Source organism: Trachymyrmex cornetzi, unplaced genomic scaffold, assembly GCF_001594075.2.
Source record: "Trachymyrmex cornetzi isolate Tcor2-1 unplaced genomic scaffold, Tcor1.1 scaffold88, whole genome shotgun sequence".
NCBI classification, from domain to species: Eukaryota; Metazoa; Arthropoda; class Insecta; order Hymenoptera; family Formicidae; genus Trachymyrmex; species Trachymyrmex cornetzi.
The window spans coordinates 1,344,737-1,361,584 of NW_017300223.1; the positions used below are offsets into that span (position 1 = coordinate 1,344,737).

General features: G+C 31.3%; 4 protein-coding genes across 8 annotated transcripts; 3 read left to right on the forward strand and 1 right to left on the reverse strand.

The window, feature by feature from the left end:
• Window positions 1-97: 97 nt before the first annotated feature.
• On the forward strand, window positions 98-4,911 carry LOC108769292 (gamma-glutamylcyclotransferase). 3 transcript variants are annotated; one of them, XM_018520191.1, is made up of 5 exons: window positions 98-557; window positions 753-920; window positions 4,134-4,432; window positions 4,542-4,643; window positions 4,834-4,911. In XM_018520191.1, the coding sequence occupies exons 2-5, from the start codon at window positions 816-818 to the stop codon at window positions 4,847-4,849; spliced, it is 522 nt and encodes a 173-aa protein (XP_018375693.1). In that variant the 5' UTR covers window positions 98-557; window positions 753-815; the 3' UTR covers window positions 4,850-4,911. The 3 variants fall into 3 exon arrangements, with proteins under 3 accessions (XP_018375693.1, XP_018375694.1, XP_018375696.1); XM_018520192.1 differs by having other exon boundaries at window positions 766-920; XM_018520194.1 differs by having other exon boundaries at window positions 785-920.
• LeuRS-m (Leucyl-tRNA synthetase, mitochondrial) lies at window positions 4,742-8,368 on the reverse strand. Its single transcript, XM_018520190.1, has 8 exons — window positions 8,149-8,368; window positions 7,705-7,912; window positions 7,204-7,597; window positions 6,223-7,106; window positions 5,785-6,138; window positions 5,471-5,711; window positions 5,128-5,365; window positions 4,742-4,991 (listed from the first exon to the last, which is right to left on the reverse strand). The coding sequence occupies exons 1-8, from the start codon at window positions 8,257-8,259 to the stop codon at window positions 4,785-4,787; spliced, it is 2,637 nt and encodes an 878-aa protein (XP_018375692.1). The 5' UTR covers window positions 8,260-8,368; the 3' UTR covers window positions 4,742-4,784.
• A 149-nt stretch (window positions 8,369-8,517) lies between these two features.
• On the forward strand, window positions 8,518-11,568 carry RpL13 (ribosomal protein L13). 2 transcript variants are annotated; one of them, XM_018520103.1, is made up of 4 exons: window positions 8,518-8,593; window positions 9,070-9,228; window positions 10,871-11,120; window positions 11,268-11,568. In XM_018520103.1, the coding sequence occupies exons 2-4, from the start codon at window positions 9,086-9,088 to the stop codon at window positions 11,532-11,534; spliced, it is 660 nt and encodes a 219-aa protein (XP_018375605.1). In that variant the 5' UTR covers window positions 8,518-8,593; window positions 9,070-9,085; the 3' UTR covers window positions 11,535-11,568. The 2 variants fall into 2 exon arrangements, with proteins under 2 accessions (XP_018375605.1, XP_018375604.1); XM_018520102.1 differs by having other exon boundaries at window positions 8,549-8,628.
• Window positions 11,569-12,063: 495 nt separating this feature from the next.
• RASSF8 (ras association domain-containing protein 8) lies at window positions 12,064-16,592 on the forward strand. Of its 2 annotated transcripts, none has more exons than XM_018520119.1 (10): window positions 12,064-12,441; window positions 12,886-12,996; window positions 13,171-13,476; window positions 13,718-13,841; window positions 14,919-15,148; window positions 15,222-15,383; window positions 15,524-15,640; window positions 15,729-15,868; window positions 15,992-16,299; window positions 16,454-16,554. In XM_018520119.1, the coding sequence occupies exons 1-10, from the start codon at window positions 12,367-12,369 to the stop codon at window positions 16,552-16,554; spliced, it is 1,674 nt and encodes a 557-aa protein (XP_018375621.1). In that variant the 5' UTR covers window positions 12,064-12,366. The 2 variants fall into 2 exon arrangements, with proteins under 2 accessions (XP_018375621.1, XP_018375620.1); XM_018520118.1 differs by having other exon boundaries at window positions 12,367-12,441; window positions 14,916-15,148; window positions 16,454-16,592.
• The last annotated feature ends 256 nt before the right edge of the window (window positions 16,593-16,848 follow it).

The window sequence follows — 16,848 nt, forward strand, 5'->3', positions numbered from 1 at the left end:
CCAGTGTCGCCACGATGGTAAATATGATAGAGAAAGAAAAAAGAGAAAACGGTCGAGAGACAGAACGAGAGAGAGCTACCAAAAGCTCTAGAGTTCGACCGAACACAATACACAACCACGAACTCACCGAACGCTTCAGATGTGATCGGTCAGGTTTAGGTTTAGGTTTAGGTTACAAAACGCGCTTCAAATCAATCGATGGGTTTACTGACACTGTGAATCCTGACAGAAGACTCGGTTCACTCGGTTGATTAATTAGACAGATAAAAGTTAATTAATTAATAGACTGTGTGACCGTAGAGACCGAAACGGCGCTCGTGAGAGGCGAGGAGCGCGTCCTCTTTCTTCAGGATTATTATTACTAACAACAACTTAATTGTCACTGTGCACATAAGATATATATTATATTTGTATGCAGATGGAAGAATCATGACATATCTTATCTTTCGTAGATACACACACAATATATTTTGTACACACAGTGTTTTATATATATGTGCGCTCGTCGACTCGTCCTCGTCGTCATTTTGACAACAGTAATGCAGTAGCGTCAAATAGTGAGTAGTGTGATAACGAAACATTTTATTACTTTGGGTCTCTTTCTCTCTCTTCACCAATCTCATTTAGGCCCAGTTTCATAACTCATGGTTAATTTTTAACCGAGGTTTAACTTATTTTAAGTAATGAGTAATAATGAGTTGTGAAACTGGGCCTAAATGAGTCCCATGTAACCGTTGGTTAACTTAATCGAGGTTGGTGAAAGAGACCCTTTATTTGTGAAAAGTTTGCAAGACCAGTTTGGATCAGTCTGAAAAATGACAAACACGTTTCTGTATTTCGCTTATGGGAGTAATTTATGCGCCAAGAGGATACATTTATGTAATCCGACCGCAATAATGAAAGACATCGGTTACATAAAGGTAATTGAGAAAAGAAAATCAAGATTTATATATATTTTTCTTTTAAGTTATTCCATGTCTCCAAGTTCGTTGATTGACAAAGTACTGGTTGATTTAATGCGGGATTTAAGGCCGCAGCACAGACTTTTGCATAACGCGTAAGCGAATCAACTAATCAGAATCTTTCCTTTCCTCCCATTCCATGAAAAAGAAGAATTTTTATTGGTTGATTCCTTTATGCACAATGCATCATGCGTTATGGAAGAGTGCGTGCTGCGGCCTTTATTCCAAACTTTATGTGGATATGTGTATTAATTGTTATACAGGGTGAATGTTAATACGTCTGTACCGACTGCAGCTATAAAGTTTGATCATCTAAACGGTGCATATGTAGATGGCTATCAGTGGTCGCGTTCAGCAGGCTCAACTGTTGCGGAGCGGATCCATGAGCGCTCGCTGTTATTGGATGATTTAGAAGAATACACTAATAGCAGCGAGTGCTCACGGATCTGCTCCACAACAGTTGAGTCTGCTGAACATGACCAGTGGGTGCTTTCCAGCAAGAACACAGACACAGTGACTGCGGTCGATTTGGACGCTCACGCGTTTTAAGCACTTATAATCATCATTCTGTCTTTATCGTTTATTAGACTAAAATAAGAAGTACTGAAAAGTGCTGAAAGCGTCCAAATCGACCGCAGCCAATATAACACAGTGAATCATTATTGTTCGCTTAGTTAAACAAAGATGAAACAATTCACTGTGTTACACAGTGTGTGACTGTTCTTGCTAGAAAGCACTCGCTTAGATCGCACATATGTACTGAAATAGCACAGATGATCATTATAAACTCAAAGAGAATTCACTTTTTAAAATTCTTCCTTTGAATTTAAAAAAAAAGATGATTACAGATGCAGTTTATAACTCACTTCCCATGGTACAGACATGCATTAACATTCACCCTGTGTGTATATATATACAGTTTTGAATTGTTTTCAAATTTGCGCCCGCGAAGTACAAGACGTCATACTTTACGCTAAAAGAAACAATTTTTTCTTTTGCAAAATTGTGTCTGACAAGCAGGGCTGGGTAAAATGTCTTTCAAATTCCATTTAAAATACTAATTATAAAATACTTTTAAAAAGTATATTTAAAATGCAAAATGGGTTTTTCGAATCTATTTTAAATGTAAAATGGACAAATAGGTATTTTAAATAGTTCTCGAATGCAAAATGGTTTTTCCTGCCCTAGCGTAAAAAAAATTTTTACGAAAAAATACAGAAAAAACTATCTAAAATGAGACAAAATCTTAAAAATCTTTAATTTTTCGTAGATATTCGTGGGACTTACAGTGAGGTTTGTTTGCCTCAGAAATCCATAGTTTTTCCATAGATATTCATAGTGAAACGTAGAGTAATGTTGTTTGAAGGCGGAGAATTTCTTGGTTTTTCAAACAACATTACTCTACGTTCTACTACAAATATCTACGAAAAATTAAGAATTCCTAAGATCTTGTTTCAATCTATATAGTTTTTCGTAAAAACTTTCTGTTAGGGTGGTATACATTTTTTAAAAGTATTCTACATTTGACATCCATTTTCAATGGAATTTGAAGCTCTGACTACAGTATTGTAAATAAAGTATTTCTGACGAGAAAAAAGAAAATATTTAAAATTTTTTAATATTATGATTTGGAATCGGGATCGTTTACTTGAATAAATCAAATTATTATTTTCAAATTTTACATTTGACATCCATTTTCAATGGAATTTGAAGCCCTGACTACAGTATTGTAAATAAAGTATTTCTGACGAGAAAAAAGAAAATATTAAAAATTTTTTAAAATATTATGATTTGGAATCGGGATCGTTTACTTGAATAAATCAAATTAATATGAGAAGCACTGGTTACGGTCAAGATTAGATGTTAAGAGTAATATACATTTTTAGAAATCTATATAGTATTTTACATAAAGCTAGAACATTAATTTTTTTTTATTAAGATTCGATATTTATGGACTATCGGAAATTAATTTGCAGTTTATTTAAATATTCATAAAAATCTTTGGCCAAAAAACATAGAGGACTTGATTCTTCTTATACGTCAACGATTCTAGGGAAAATTTGTGAAAATATAGGAAACCCATTTACCTATTTTATAAATGGCTGCGTTCAGTAGAGAAAGCAGCTTTGCAACTGTTGTAAAATTCTTCAATATGATTGGTCTTGCCCTTAGTTCCTCATTGGATCTAAATGTATAAACCAATCGTATTCAAGAATTTTACAACAGTTGCAAAGCTGCTTTCTCTGCTGAACGACCAATGGTTAAACGATAGACATGATTCCATTTTAAATGTAAAATGCCATTTTTATTTTAAATACATATTTAAAATGGAATTATTTGAAATATTACCCAGCCCTGCTGACACTCAAGTAGTTTTTGCAGGAGAGCAGGTTGAAGTTGTACGAGTAAACGCAAAAATTATTTATCGAATGTAATTTTACTACAGGAAAAAGTTGTTCGTTTTAACACAAAAAACAACTTTTTTCTTTAGCAAAATTACGTCCGATAAGTAGTTTTTGCAGGAGAGCAGCTTGAAGTCAACAAATAAGCGCAAAAATTATTTATCGGACGCAATTTCGTTAAAGGAAAAAGTTGTTTGTTTTAGCATAAAGTATCACGTCTTGTACTTCGCGGGCGTAAATTTTAAAACATCTTGTATACACACACACACGCACGCACGCGCACGCGCGCGCGCGCGCACACACACACACACACACACATGTGTATATATAGATAGAAATATTTTTAAACAATACATATAATTTTAATACTAACATGTATTAAATAAAAAATATATATATGTGTATACTATATATAGCATGTAGTAAAACTTTACAAAAGGCAAAGTAACGATACAGACTACCTCATTTTAAAATATCTATTTTAAAAAAATATTTGTTTAATCTTTTTTTAGAGATATCTATAAATATATATTCATAAAATGTAAAAATATTAAATTATATGAAAAGATAGTGATGCATAATATAAACTATAAATTATTAAACTTATTAAATTTCTCTTCAAATGCAAACAAGAAAATCTTAATATTAATCTTATTACATTTATACATTATATTGTTTGTATATTAATATATTTATTAACATATATACAGTATATTTACATGTATGTATATTTATATAAAATAATATACATTATGTATTTTTATTACAGAATTTTAGGCTGGATTTTTACAGATATTCTAAACGATGGCATGGAACATCTGCCACAATTGTAGAAACAGAACATTCAGTAGTGTGGGGTGTAGTCTGGGAATTAGACAAGTGCAATTTAGCTACATTAGACTGTCAAGAAGGTGTTCAAGATAATATATATCATGCAATGTCAGTAAATGTTGAAACTCCTGGTGGTAGAACTCTAAATTGTCGAGTGTACCAGCAATGTAATAATCCAAAGGAATATATAAAGCCAGAAGACCTTCCAATGGATAAGAGACCTTCACCATTATACCTGTATGTCATCATATGCAATTTAAAAAGCAACTGCAGTAATTTTAACACAATTATTTTTATCTTTAACCTCTTAAAATTTTTCTTTAAAAATTTTCCATGATTCGTGCAGAAATACAATATTAAAAGGAGCCAAAGAAAACAAACTTCCCACTGATTATATAAAATTCTTGAAAACCATTCCAGATAATGGATATAAAGAATATGACATGAGGTAAGCAAGTTGAACTATCATCTTAGTTGAAAAAACTTTGTTGTCTCTCTTCGTAATAAATATTTTTGTTATATTTTAATAAATATAATAAATTTCTATCAACATCTTATGTGTACAAATTAAAATAATGCTATTTTTTATCTAATCTTCTTTCTGTTTTTCCATGGTTATGTACAACGACGCATCACAGCTTTTCTCTGCTTTAAAATTGACATCTACAACATATTTATTGTATGAATATTTTTGATAATACGGATGGAGGACCACATATTCTAACGCTGTATCTGCTGCCATTTTGTTCAATTCACGTCGAGGAATCTTCATTTTGAGAAATGCTCTTTTGTTTACCTATGATGTTTACATATGGTGTAAATATGATCAATTAAAATTTGAAAAATAGAAATATATATGTAATTTTATAAGCACCTTGATTTTTCATGTATTTATATTTTAATAATAGAATCATACATATCAGGATACTTACATAAACATTCATTACAAGATTATAATCCATGTCAATATCTGGCCACTTCTGTTCAAATATAGTTTTGTTTAAGTCAACTTCAGTGTTATCTATAAGATGATACTTAGCAGAACAGAACGTAGTCCATAATTCAGAGGCAAAATGTGGAGCGAATGGAGCGAGCATTATAATTTGAACAGCTAATGCTCGTTCGAATTCGCGACTTTTTCTTAGACACTCCAAGTCAACTTTTCGTAAGCTATAATTACAGATTCAGATTTATTCAATGTGTATATATTCAAATATTAAAAATTAAAATTACACTGTGCAACGGAGTTACTAAAGTATAAATATAATTATTTACCTATTTGTAAGGCCTTGCAGTCGAGATATTGCTACACTAAGTTGCTGCGATTCTACTATGTTAAATGTCACGTTTTTGAGAAAATAATTCCGGCTATCAAACATGTATGCATCCTGTTCAGCGTATTTAGGATTAGTAGGTTTGCTTTCGAGTTCCTCCAGAGATATTTTGTCGCGTTCAGTTTTAAATCGTTTAACAACAGTCCAAAGACGGTTTTGCCAGTTGTTTATACCTGTAACAGCTGCAATTATGAATAAGTATATTATGTTCTAATAAAAGCATTTAAACAAGTGACTGTAATTTAAGAAACTTACTATTTTCTGACCAATTTCTAGTGGATGTTGGCGCAACATCGGCCAGTATTAATAATCTTGTCGTATCTATTCCATATTTATTCAACAGATTGAGAGGATCAACTCCATTGAGCTTTGATTTTGACATTTTTTCCCAGCGCATGGAGACAAGTTCTCCAGATTTCGTCTTATACTGATCCCCTTCTTTCAACGCTTCATCTTCTAGTATATATTTGCCAGTACTTATAACTTGATATGTTTTACCCATTACTACTCCTTGCACGAGGAGCTGTTTAAATGGTTCTCGGCATGGTAAAAGACCTTCCGAGTGCAGAAAGTGACTCATAAACCGGGCAAAGTATAAATGCAGCACAGCTAAAAGGTGTAAAATTTATAAAAAATACTTTAATTTGATAAAAATTCCAAAGTACAGTAATTAAGAAAATGTTACTATTATACCGTGTTCTTTTCCACCTATATAGAGATCTACAGGAAACATTTCCTTAACTTTTTCTACCGAAAACATCTCTTTTGTATTTTTGGGATCTATAAATCTTAGAAAATACCAGCTGCTATCTACAAACGTGTCCATTGTATCGGCTTCCCTAGTAGCATTTCCTTCACACTTGGGACATTTCGTCTGCAACCAATCTTTCATATCTTGAATCGAGAACCTTTTATTCGAGCTTGAGTTCGTCATCTTTGGCAATATTACAGGAAGTTGATTACGAGGTACAGGTTGTGTGCCACAATTTGTACAATGAATAATAGGTATAGGTGTACCCCAATACCTCTGTCTAGAAATTAACCAATCCTGCAATTTCGAGCTTACTGGATATCCGCCTATACCCCATTCTCTAGCTTTTTGGAATACTTCGGATAGCTTCTGCTGTTGCTGTTCGTAACTACGTATTGAATGCCGAGTAAATGATATTCCAACTAACTCCGAAAATTTGAAATCATCCATCGATGCCGAAGGTATACCCAAGCGAACATCTCTCCACGGTGGGTAAACAACTTTGTCAGTGATAAAAACCGGCAACTCTTCACCGGAAAATGGATTTATTATTTTTGCATTTAAACCTTTTATTCCAACATCTATTTCATACGTATGCTCTTTACGATTTAATATACTTTGAAAGGATATAGCAACAAACTTTGCATACTCTACAAATTCTGGTGTGTCAATCCATATATTTAATGTTCTTGGAAACTCTGGAATTTCAGATACTAATTTAAAATCAATATTAATGCCATTGCAATCACCTATCCAGTGTTTTTGCAACTTTAGAATATCTTTCCATTCCTTCAAAGTTGGATCATTTAAACCCTCCAATAATGATCTATATATGACATTATTTATTTATTAAAAATATTAATTTTTCAGAACAAAATATATAAATATATATATATATATATACATATTACTTTCAAACTTACTTTGCAAAAGCTGTTGTTCTAATAAACCACTGCTTTAACAATTTTTTTTCAACAAGTGCACCAGATCTCCAAGATCGTTGATTTACATCTATTTGTTCCTCGGCTAATACAGTCTGATCGACAGGATCCCAATTAACGTAAGCTTCCTTTTGATAGGCCAAACCTTTATCGAACAACTTTAGAAAGAGTTCTTGAGTCCATTTATAATAATCTGGATCACAGGTTGCAAATTCTCTATCCCAATCAAAAGAATAATTTAACATTTTTAATTGGTTACGCATTGTTTCTATATTTTCAGTTGTCCATATAGCAGGATTGATTTGTCTTTCAATAGCCGCATTTTCTGCTGGTAATCCAAAAGCATCCCAACCCATTGGATGAATTACATTTTTGCCTAAATTTATTTTATATTATTAAAAATGATTTTTTAAATATATCATTATAAAGACTTATTCTTTAAATCTTGTATAAATCAATATTATAAGTTTTTGTGAGACTTGCCTTTTAATCTATAAAATCGAGCTACAGTATCACTTATTGTATAAACTCGAACATGACCCATGTGCAAGGCACCAGACGGATACGGAAACATAGAAAGAATGTAAAATTTATCTTTGGCATCTTTGTTAACACTGGATTTACAAGGATTAACTTTATCACCCCAATATTTCTCTGTCGCCTTCTTCATGTTTATCGAATATATTGAATGCTGAAAAGCAATGTTTCATCAATACATAACATTCCAAGCGAGATACAATTTTCGAACTTCAATCCTATTTTATTAATAAAATCTACTTCCATAAGGCTACCAAATATTGAAAATTTTTTATCATTATTGCATGTACGAGTAAAATAAAATCAGGCTAGAATAATTAAACAAATTTTATGTCTTACGTTTAAACGTTCTACATAAAATCAACGAGATAAACATTTAAACAAAGGTACCAATGGCGTATCGACAGCAGACAGTTGCAACGATAGGTGAAAAAAATTATTTAAACACTTTCGTATCTTGCATCGTGATATTTTGAAAGAATAAGGTAATCTTTGCATCATTAAAAGTCAGACTTCTTCGGTATAAACAAAGTGAGGCTGAACGACAGTGAACACATCAGCAGTATCAACACACATACTCACGCTACGTGCGCTGCCATTTTTCTATACAACTGTAGATAAATTACTATTTATGGATTGAGAATATCATTTACTTCATTAACTGGAATATTAATTATCCTTGAATATTATTAATATTATTATTGACATTGTTATCAACTTCGAAAAACGCGTAAAAAGATTCCGTTCCTGCGCGACAGAGAGATTTCTACTCGCAAAAGTGCCACTTCCGCCGGTCTCACGTTCCTTTTCCGATTTGTCTCGTGTGCGTGAGTTGGTGAGTGAATGTCATAGGAATTAAATCTGTACGAGGTATTACCATCGTTTATGCTGCGTAATATGTAACGATGGGAATGTGCATCTTTTTATATTTCTAACTGCTTTTGCCTCATATGTGTAATCCTTGTATTGAAATAATTGTTTTCGATTTGAATTCTGTTTACTCCGCGAAGGAGAGGTTAGAATCCAGGGCTAAATTGCTGCTAGTGAACTTTTGTTTTCTTCGATTTTTTCTCTGTTGCAGTTCTTTCTCATCAATTTAATGTATCTAACATTAGCTACAATTTTGTGTAAAATATGGGTTATTTATGTGTGTAATTAAACTGCTGTTGTGCTCATCAGAGAGCCTAACCTTTCTTTTCGTACACAAATTAGTTACCAAACATCGTATCTTGATTACAAAAATATCTAATTTAAATATCTCAATTTTCAACGTGATGTAAACGCAAATGTTTAATTTTGATTCTGTTTTAGATATTAGGCGTCAACCATGGGTAAGGGGAATAATATGATCCCAAATGGCCATTTTCATAAGGATTGGCAACGATACGTGAAGACCTGGTTTAATCAACCAGCGAGGAAGATCCGTCGTAAGCAAAAACGTATCAAAAAGGCACGAGCTGTTGCCCCTAGGTATGTGACATACATATAACATTTGCATGGACATATCCAAGATTTTTTTCAGTGTGAATTTTAATCAATTTTGTTATCACATAAACTGTATCTTTTTGCATTAAGAAATTGCTTTTGTGGATATTTTGGAGCTTAGCACATATCTCCTTTTCATTCTTGATTTTTAATGGAAAAGAACATTTTTGTAAATTATAACTTTTATTTTTTTCCTGAAAAATGTATAGGCCAAATATAGTTTTTAAAATCAAAATGTCTAGCTGTAAAGGAAGTATTTATTAATATCTCAGCACATATTCTGTTTTTTTTTATTCAAAAACCTTGTGAAAATTTTTCTTATGTATTGAACACTGTCAAAGTTCTAATTTCCAGAAATTATTTGCATGGTTGTAACGAAAAGAAAAGAATAGTAATGATGATGAGCTTATATTAGTGACAATACAATAAAATAAGCAAAGGCTAGATATAATGAGCAAAAATCAGATCTTATTGTTTTAATTCATTTTATATTTATTTGATATAATTTAATAAAATCTTAAAAAAACTTAAGAAAATAAATAATTCCGAACGTTTCTGATAATACATCCTTCATCAGCAGAAAATATAATTGAAATACATGCAAAATCTTAATATTAAATTATTAGGAATCATGATAGAATAACTCAAATTAATTAATAAGAGACATCCACATAATAAATTCCGCACCATTAAATAATATAAATCGTAAATTAGAGGAAGCATTATTTGCCATGTCAATTGCAAATCCAATTTTGTCATACTTATACATTAAGAAATATATTTCAAAATAACATAGTATTCACTGTTCTTGTTTCTGAATGTGGTCTTGTAGACCAACCAATTAATTGTTTTTTGGCGAGAACATTACATGCTAAAGTCATGATATATATAATGTTCCTTCACACAACAGCTGTCAAGATCGTTCTAACTACACAGCTGGTCAGTAAATTAATCAAAAATTTGTCAAAGATGTGATTTGTCAATACTTCTTACACGTAACTAATAATTTATTTTGTTATTTTTCTCAACTGTGTAATTAACATCAATTATGATAAAAATTCTAAAATAATCAAATACACTTATTTGAGTATATTAAATAATTCATCAGGTAAATTCGAAACCTAAGTATTATATAATATATTGGAAAATTTTTATAAAAGTAAGTTGGTATTTTCGCAAGTACGAAACACTAATCCGTGCAACAGTTAAGACATGTTTGAGAGTAATGATATAGGAAATAAATATTTTATGTGATAATAAAAATTTATTCAAAATAAAAAATAAGATTATCTTTTTTATTCATCTTTTAAATTCTCCCTCCTGGGTATGTCCATGAACATTTATATTGCATTGTGATAATTAATATTGGCTGCATTCAGTAGAATATTTATTTTGCAACTGTTGAAAGTTTTCTTTGCACTAACTATAGATTATACTTTTAAAGCCACAAAAATAATCTTATTTTAGCAAATTACAAAATAAATGTTGTGTTGAACTGCTATTATTTCTAGATCCAATCTCTATTATATTTAATAATCTCATATTTGCACGATAAAATTACTTATATATATTTTTGATAATTACTTGTATTTTAACTGTTAAATACCATTGGTTGTATCTATTTTAGGCCTGTAAATCTTCTGAGACCTATTGTACATTGTCCGACATTCCGCTATCATACCAAGGTTCGTGCAGGCAAAGGTTTCACGCTTGCTGAGCTGAGAGCTAGTGGTTTGAATAAGAGATTTGCTAAAACAATCGGAATTGCGGTTGATCCTCGCCGTCGTAACAAGTCCATTGAATCTTTGCAAACCAATGCTCAGCGCTTGAAGGAATATAAGGCTAAATTGATCCTGTTCCCCGTAAATGAGAAAAAGGTACATAATTTCAAATTGCTTTATCATTAATTTATAGAACGTGTTTTTTCTTGATATTATTTAAAAATTGAGAAATGTATAATAGTTTGACCGTTTATGAAAAATTTATTCTTATTTGAATTATATACTTATTTTATTTTATTTCAGCCTAAGAAGGGTGATGCGACCGAAGAGGAGAGGAAACTTGCAGTTCAAATTAAGGGAGATCCTATGCCTATCCGACATCAAGCACCTGCTAAAGCAAAGGCTCGTCCTGTCACCGAGGAGGAAACTAAATTCTCTGCATATATAACCCTTCGTAAAGCTCGAGCTGACGCGCGATTAGTCGGTATTCGTGCAAAGCGTGCTAAGGATGCATCGGACAATCCCGATGAGATGACTAAAGTCGCAAAGGATAAGAAAGCCAAGAAGTAATTCTTTATACATATGACATCTTTTTTTCCTTATGTATATATAAAAATAAAATTTTCCTTTAATGGAAAATAATTTTGTCCTTTTTCTGGGGTACCTTGCGATCATTTTTTCTTACTTTAGCAAAAGGACTGGATAACCGAATGTTTTATCAAGATTTATTTATTTTCAGTATATACAAAAATTACATTAATTAATAATCATATATATATTAAGCATACTTTTCCATTTCTTAATTTTTATATAATACGTTTTGAATGCAAAGAAAGGAGATTTCTATATTACCAAATTCATATTGTAATTGTGTAATTTTTATTTCCAAGATTAAAGTCGTAACATTAAAGATATTCTCAGAGAGAAGCAAATAACTTGCTTCAAAAATAAATATATATATTTTTAAAAAAGAGACGAAGAACGAGATTGAAGAAAGAATATGCGCTCGACTTTATCAATTGTTATCAATCGTTTACCCGTCGCGTCGTGCACATGCAATAACTTAATGCAAACCGCCACTTACGTATTGTGTCGCCATAGTAGCGCATCTGTCACCTCCGTAATCATACATCGGAAGTTAAAGAGAAATTAAAAGCTTGTCGGAAGCAAACGTTAGATTCATCACAGCCGTTCCACCCTCGACGATAATTAAACGATCGTATCGAAAAAAACCGATTGTCCTCGTCTGGAGTCAAAATTCATCAAGACGTACGCGGTCGATCGCGAGGTTATGGCAACAGTCGTACGGAGATGAGGAACAACCGATGTTTCTCGACACGAACTGATTGCATCTGCGATGTAAAGAATTAAGTTCGGAACTCGATATCATCTCCATCCTAACATGATGGAGCTGAAGGTGTGGGTGGAGGGAATTCAACGCATTGTGTGTGGCGTTACCGAGACCACCACCTGTCAAGTATGTATATCACATGAAGTTTGCTATTGTTTACAACCATTCTATTGTACTAACTTTAAACGTGTTTGTATACCTATATGTATACATACATGTATATGCATATACCAATATAGAAAATTCAGAGAAATATATCAATTATTAAGAATTAAATGTCAATTAAATTACATGTATAGTTATTAGAATTAAATAGTTGTTTTGTAACAAATGGACAAAATAAAATACTATGTTGTACACAAAAATTTTTATTAGCACAATGCAATAGTAATATACATATATATATATGAAATTATGAAAATAAATATAGAAAATCAATAATTTGACTGATTGCATGATTCAGTGATTGAGATTTTATCATTATTGTCATTGAGAATCATGCTTCTTTTGTTTTATCTCTTGCAAGACTATTTATTTTAAATTCTGCTGCTGATGACTATTTATCTTTAGGATGTAGTGTATGCACTTGCTCACGCTACAGCTCAGACGGGTAGATTTACTTTGGTGGAGCGTTGGCGAACCAATGAACGTTTGCTGGCACCTTATGAAAATCCTCTTAAGGTTAGGCATATCTTCTACATGTACTATGATAATATCACTAGGATAATATATCATGAGCTTATATTTTATACTGTTAACAAAACGTAAAAGTCTTTAATAAATTAAAATGTTTATATTAATATAATCACATATGAGAAATAATTAAATTTACATTGTATTATTTATATTTATCAGATTTTGATGAAATGGGGTGAATACTCTTCGGAAGTTCAATTGATTCTGAGACGTTCCACACCGGAAAATAAAACAAATGCGTTACCATCACGACTAACATATTCATCGCGTGCAAATGGATTACCAATTTCATTGCCTGAGCATGGAACGGGTACTGCTGGTATACAGGATGAGAGCAAAAATGTGTCAACCACGCAAAGTTCAGATTTTGATGATACACAAGGAGGATTAGAGAGGAATAGAGATACGAGGAAATCACTTACATTTAGTGGCTTTCATGGAAGTATTACAGAAGGTAGCACAGAGGTAAGTCTATATTCTTAAATAAATAAATAAAAAGACAAATATGTATACGTATATTAGTATATTAGCATAACATGTATACATATTAGCATAAGTTAGATAAATGTTATTAACAATAAATACTTTATTATAAATTTTATTACGTTAGTAACATTTATAATTATATCTTTATGTCATATCTTTGTCTACATTAGGTTTTTCATTAATTTTTATTATATATGTGCAAATAAAAATGTTATTTTAGATTCAAATGGAGAATAATGTAGCTGTTGTTCAGCCCACGCCTCATTTGAAGAATAAGGATTTGAATGTTCGAAAAAATGTACAAAAACCAGCACAGTCGCCTACGCGAGGGACTAATGCTGAAAGTGAGTTATTCTATTGTACACATAAGAGTCAAATATAATAAAATATATTAAAACATGAAAAATCAAAAGAAAATATAAATAATATAATATTCTATAATTGATTAAACTATGACATGTTTCGGTCTCACGATTGAGTCTTCTCCAGATATACGTACAAGAGATGTTACATTAGATGAAAGCAGTCGAAAAGATAGAAAAAAATTATACATAAAGTAATGATGGCCAGTGAGATGTTTTGCTGAGAAACGGAAATCACTCGCAAACGGCTGGATGACCGGTTGTTTGAAATTAAGAAAATACATTAAAGTACATAAGGATTCTCGACATTATTTTTCAAAAAATAATGTTTATGAGATCGAGTGTGTTGATTGTGATGCAACATATGTAGGACAGACTGGTAGAACTGAAGACAAGAATTAACTAACACAAAAATCACATTCGATGGAACACGTCCACTCGATCAGTGATAACTGAGCATAGAACATAACTTCGATTGGGATAATGTGACAATTTTAGATGAAGAACCTTGTTATAATAAGCGTTTAATCTCTGAAATGTTGAACATCAAAAAACAAAAAACAGTTTAAACCTACAAACAGATACAGATAGTTTACATAAAGCTTACATACCGTTAATAAATAAAATCTGACATTGTAATACCAGCCGTTTGCGAGTGATTTCCGTTTCTCAGTAAAGCATCTCACTGCCCATCATCACTTTATGTATAATCTTTTTGATTGTTTTCATCTAATGCAACATCTCTTGTATGTATATCTGAAGAAGGCTCAATCGTCAGACCGAAACTGTCATAGTTTAATCAATTATAGAATATTATATTATTCATATTTTCTTTTGATTTTTCATGTTTTAATATACTTTACTATATTTGACTCTTATATGCCCTTTATTTTCTCGTTATTATTTTTAAATCAAGAGTCCTTCGTTCTTGTAATAACTTATTCTATTGTAATTTATTATACACTTTAAGTATGCTAATATAATCATATTTCATATATTGAAACGATTCTCATGATATTATTTGTTTCGTTATTAATCTATTTTTGTTTTCTTTAGTTGCAACACACTTGTCGCAAAAAAAAGTACGCGAGGTTCCACCTTACAGAGAGCCTCCAGGCCCAGCTTCGCCACCCTTACGCACTTTGCCACCTTACCGAGATCCACCGCCACCAAATTTAAACAGTCCTGGAAGATCACAATTTGTACATGGCAGTGGAAGTCCTCATGTGCACAAAGATGATCAACCATCGTCTAGTAATTCCATGAAATTGAAAAGGAATCTTATCCAGGTTTTGTTGTTATAAATATGTTCGATATAATAATTTATGGGATTGCATGCAATTTACAATATATTTTTTATAGGAATTTCAAGATACAAAAGTGCCTACACAATCTGTTAATCCACTTTCTGTCACGGCACAAAATATGGCAACTGTCGCTTATACTCAACGATATGTTGAACTTATAAGACTAGTCAATAAGCAACGGGATACTATTAATGCTCAACAAGCTGATCTAACAAAAGTAAGTACTTTTTCGATAGTTTAACTTAATATAATTAACAAAGAATATCTAATAATTTTTTCTAAATATTGACCTTAAGATTGATTCGATTAATTTATCTACAAAAATATACAATAAACTATAATATTTATTGATTTTAGTTTGATGCAGAAATATTGTACTGGGAAACAAAGAGTAGAGAACAAATGCATCAAATGGATTATATTTCCCAAGAAATGAATCGCATTGAGTCTACTGGTCGAATAATCGAGGAACAAGTAACTTTTATCTATTTTTTTTTCTTTAATTACTATGTATTACATTAATATTAATAACGAATTATTAATTATTATTTACCTTGATTAGTTGAAAGAATTGGCTCATGTAGAAGAAGAAAGTGAAATAGTTAGGCAGCAGGAAAAAACACTGAAGTCAGAAATAACATTGCTTAGATCAAAACTTGCCAATTGCGAAACGGAACTTCTTCAATGTAAAAATAAGATAAGGTAAATGCAAGCACAATTTTATTCATAGAATTGTGAAAATGATCTGTTATTCCTCAAGTATTCTTTAATACATTATAATGTAAGAAATTGCATTGCGTTAAATTACAATGTGAATTATAACAGGTTAGTTATGGAAGAACTTGCAATGGAACAACATAATATAAGTCGTGAAACAGATGAGCGGCAAATTATGGAACGAAAAATAATCAGCGAAGTGGAACATTTGCAAAATGAGGTGGAACAAGCCAAACGCGCAACTGAATTAGCTTCGCAACATGCAGAATCTTTAAAATTAGAAGTAGTTAACCTGGAGTCGGCAATCGTTGAGAAGAAATTGCAAGTAGAGAGATTGGTAGCCGATATGAAAGAAGCAAATCTACAAAGTTTAGCTGTTGCATGCTCAGATGAGCAAGTCAAATCTTTATTAGAAGGTCATTATATTTATATATCATATTTATGTCATGTGTATATGTGTATGTTATCAAGTTTTTGTTTCGTATATATGTATATATATATATATATATATATACCTATATATGTATATATATATAAAATATTTAATAAATAAAATCACTTAATCATTAGGTGCCCATAAACCTGGGAGTACACGTAAGATGATAGGATCACCAAGGCAATTGGAAACTGCAGTGCCCACAAGTAAGAATCCACATGGTGTGTGGGTATAAGAAAACCAATATACCTGATAATACTGTCGTATATGTGAGAAAGCATATCAAAGAGTATACGTTAAAATATTTGTATGTTTATATTGTTTAAAGTACGTGAAGTACTTAATTTTTCTACATATCTTTTATGCATTTATTTCAGTAATATTTCAATTATCATTATGTGTCATTGATAAGTTTTTATCTTTATGTATATATATATCTATATCTTAATCTATCTCATTTATTCAGAAAATATTAGTGAAAGTATTAAGTATGTAAATTGTTACATGAATCACTCATATTTTTGAGAAT

Excerpts from the sequence above, each read along its gene's own strand:
- LOC108769292 (XM_018520191.1), top strand. The coding sequence starts at position 816 with ATGACAAACACGTTTCTGTATTTCGCTTATGGGAGTAATTTATGCGCC. Across the intron at positions 921-4,133 it reads AAGACATCGGTTACATAAAG|AATTTTAGGCTGGATTTTTA; the intron begins GTAATTGAGAAA and ends TTTTTATTACAG. Across the intron at positions 4,433-4,541 it reads AGACCTTCACCATTATACCT|AAATACAATATTAAAAGGAG; the intron begins GTATGTCATCAT and ends TGATTCGTGCAG.
- LeuRS-m (XM_018520190.1), bottom strand. The coding sequence starts at position 8,259 with ATGATGCAAAGATTACCTTATTCTTTCAAAATATCACGATGCAAGATA. Across the intron at positions 7,598-7,704 it reads TCGATTTTATAGATTAAAAG|GCAAAAATGTAATTCATCCA; the intron begins GCAAGTCTCACA and ends AAATAAATTTAG. Across the intron at positions 4,992-5,127 it reads ATCTTGTAATGAATGTTTAT|GTAAACAAAAGAGCATTTCT; the intron begins GTAAGTATCCTG and ends TAAACATCATAG.
- RASSF8 (XM_018520118.1), top strand. The coding sequence starts at position 12,367 with ATGATGGAGCTGAAGGTGTGGGTGGAGGGAATTCAACGCATTGTGTGT. Across the intron at positions 12,997-13,170 it reads CTTATGAAAATCCTCTTAAG|ATTTTGATGAAATGGGGTGA; the intron begins GTTAGGCATATC and ends TATATTTATCAG. Across the intron at positions 15,384-15,523 it reads AACAAGCTGATCTAACAAAA|TTTGATGCAGAAATATTGTA; the intron begins GTAAGTACTTTT and ends TATTGATTTTAG.
- RpL13 (XM_018520103.1), top strand. The coding sequence starts at position 9,086 with ATGGGTAAGGGGAATAATATGATCCCAAATGGCCATTTTCATAAGGAT. Across the intron at positions 9,229-10,870 it reads GCACGAGCTGTTGCCCCTAG|GCCTGTAAATCTTCTGAGAC; the intron begins GTATGTGACATA and ends TATCTATTTTAG. Across the intron at positions 11,121-11,267 it reads TCCCCGTAAATGAGAAAAAG|CCTAAGAAGGGTGATGCGAC; the intron begins GTACATAATTTC and ends ATTTTATTTCAG.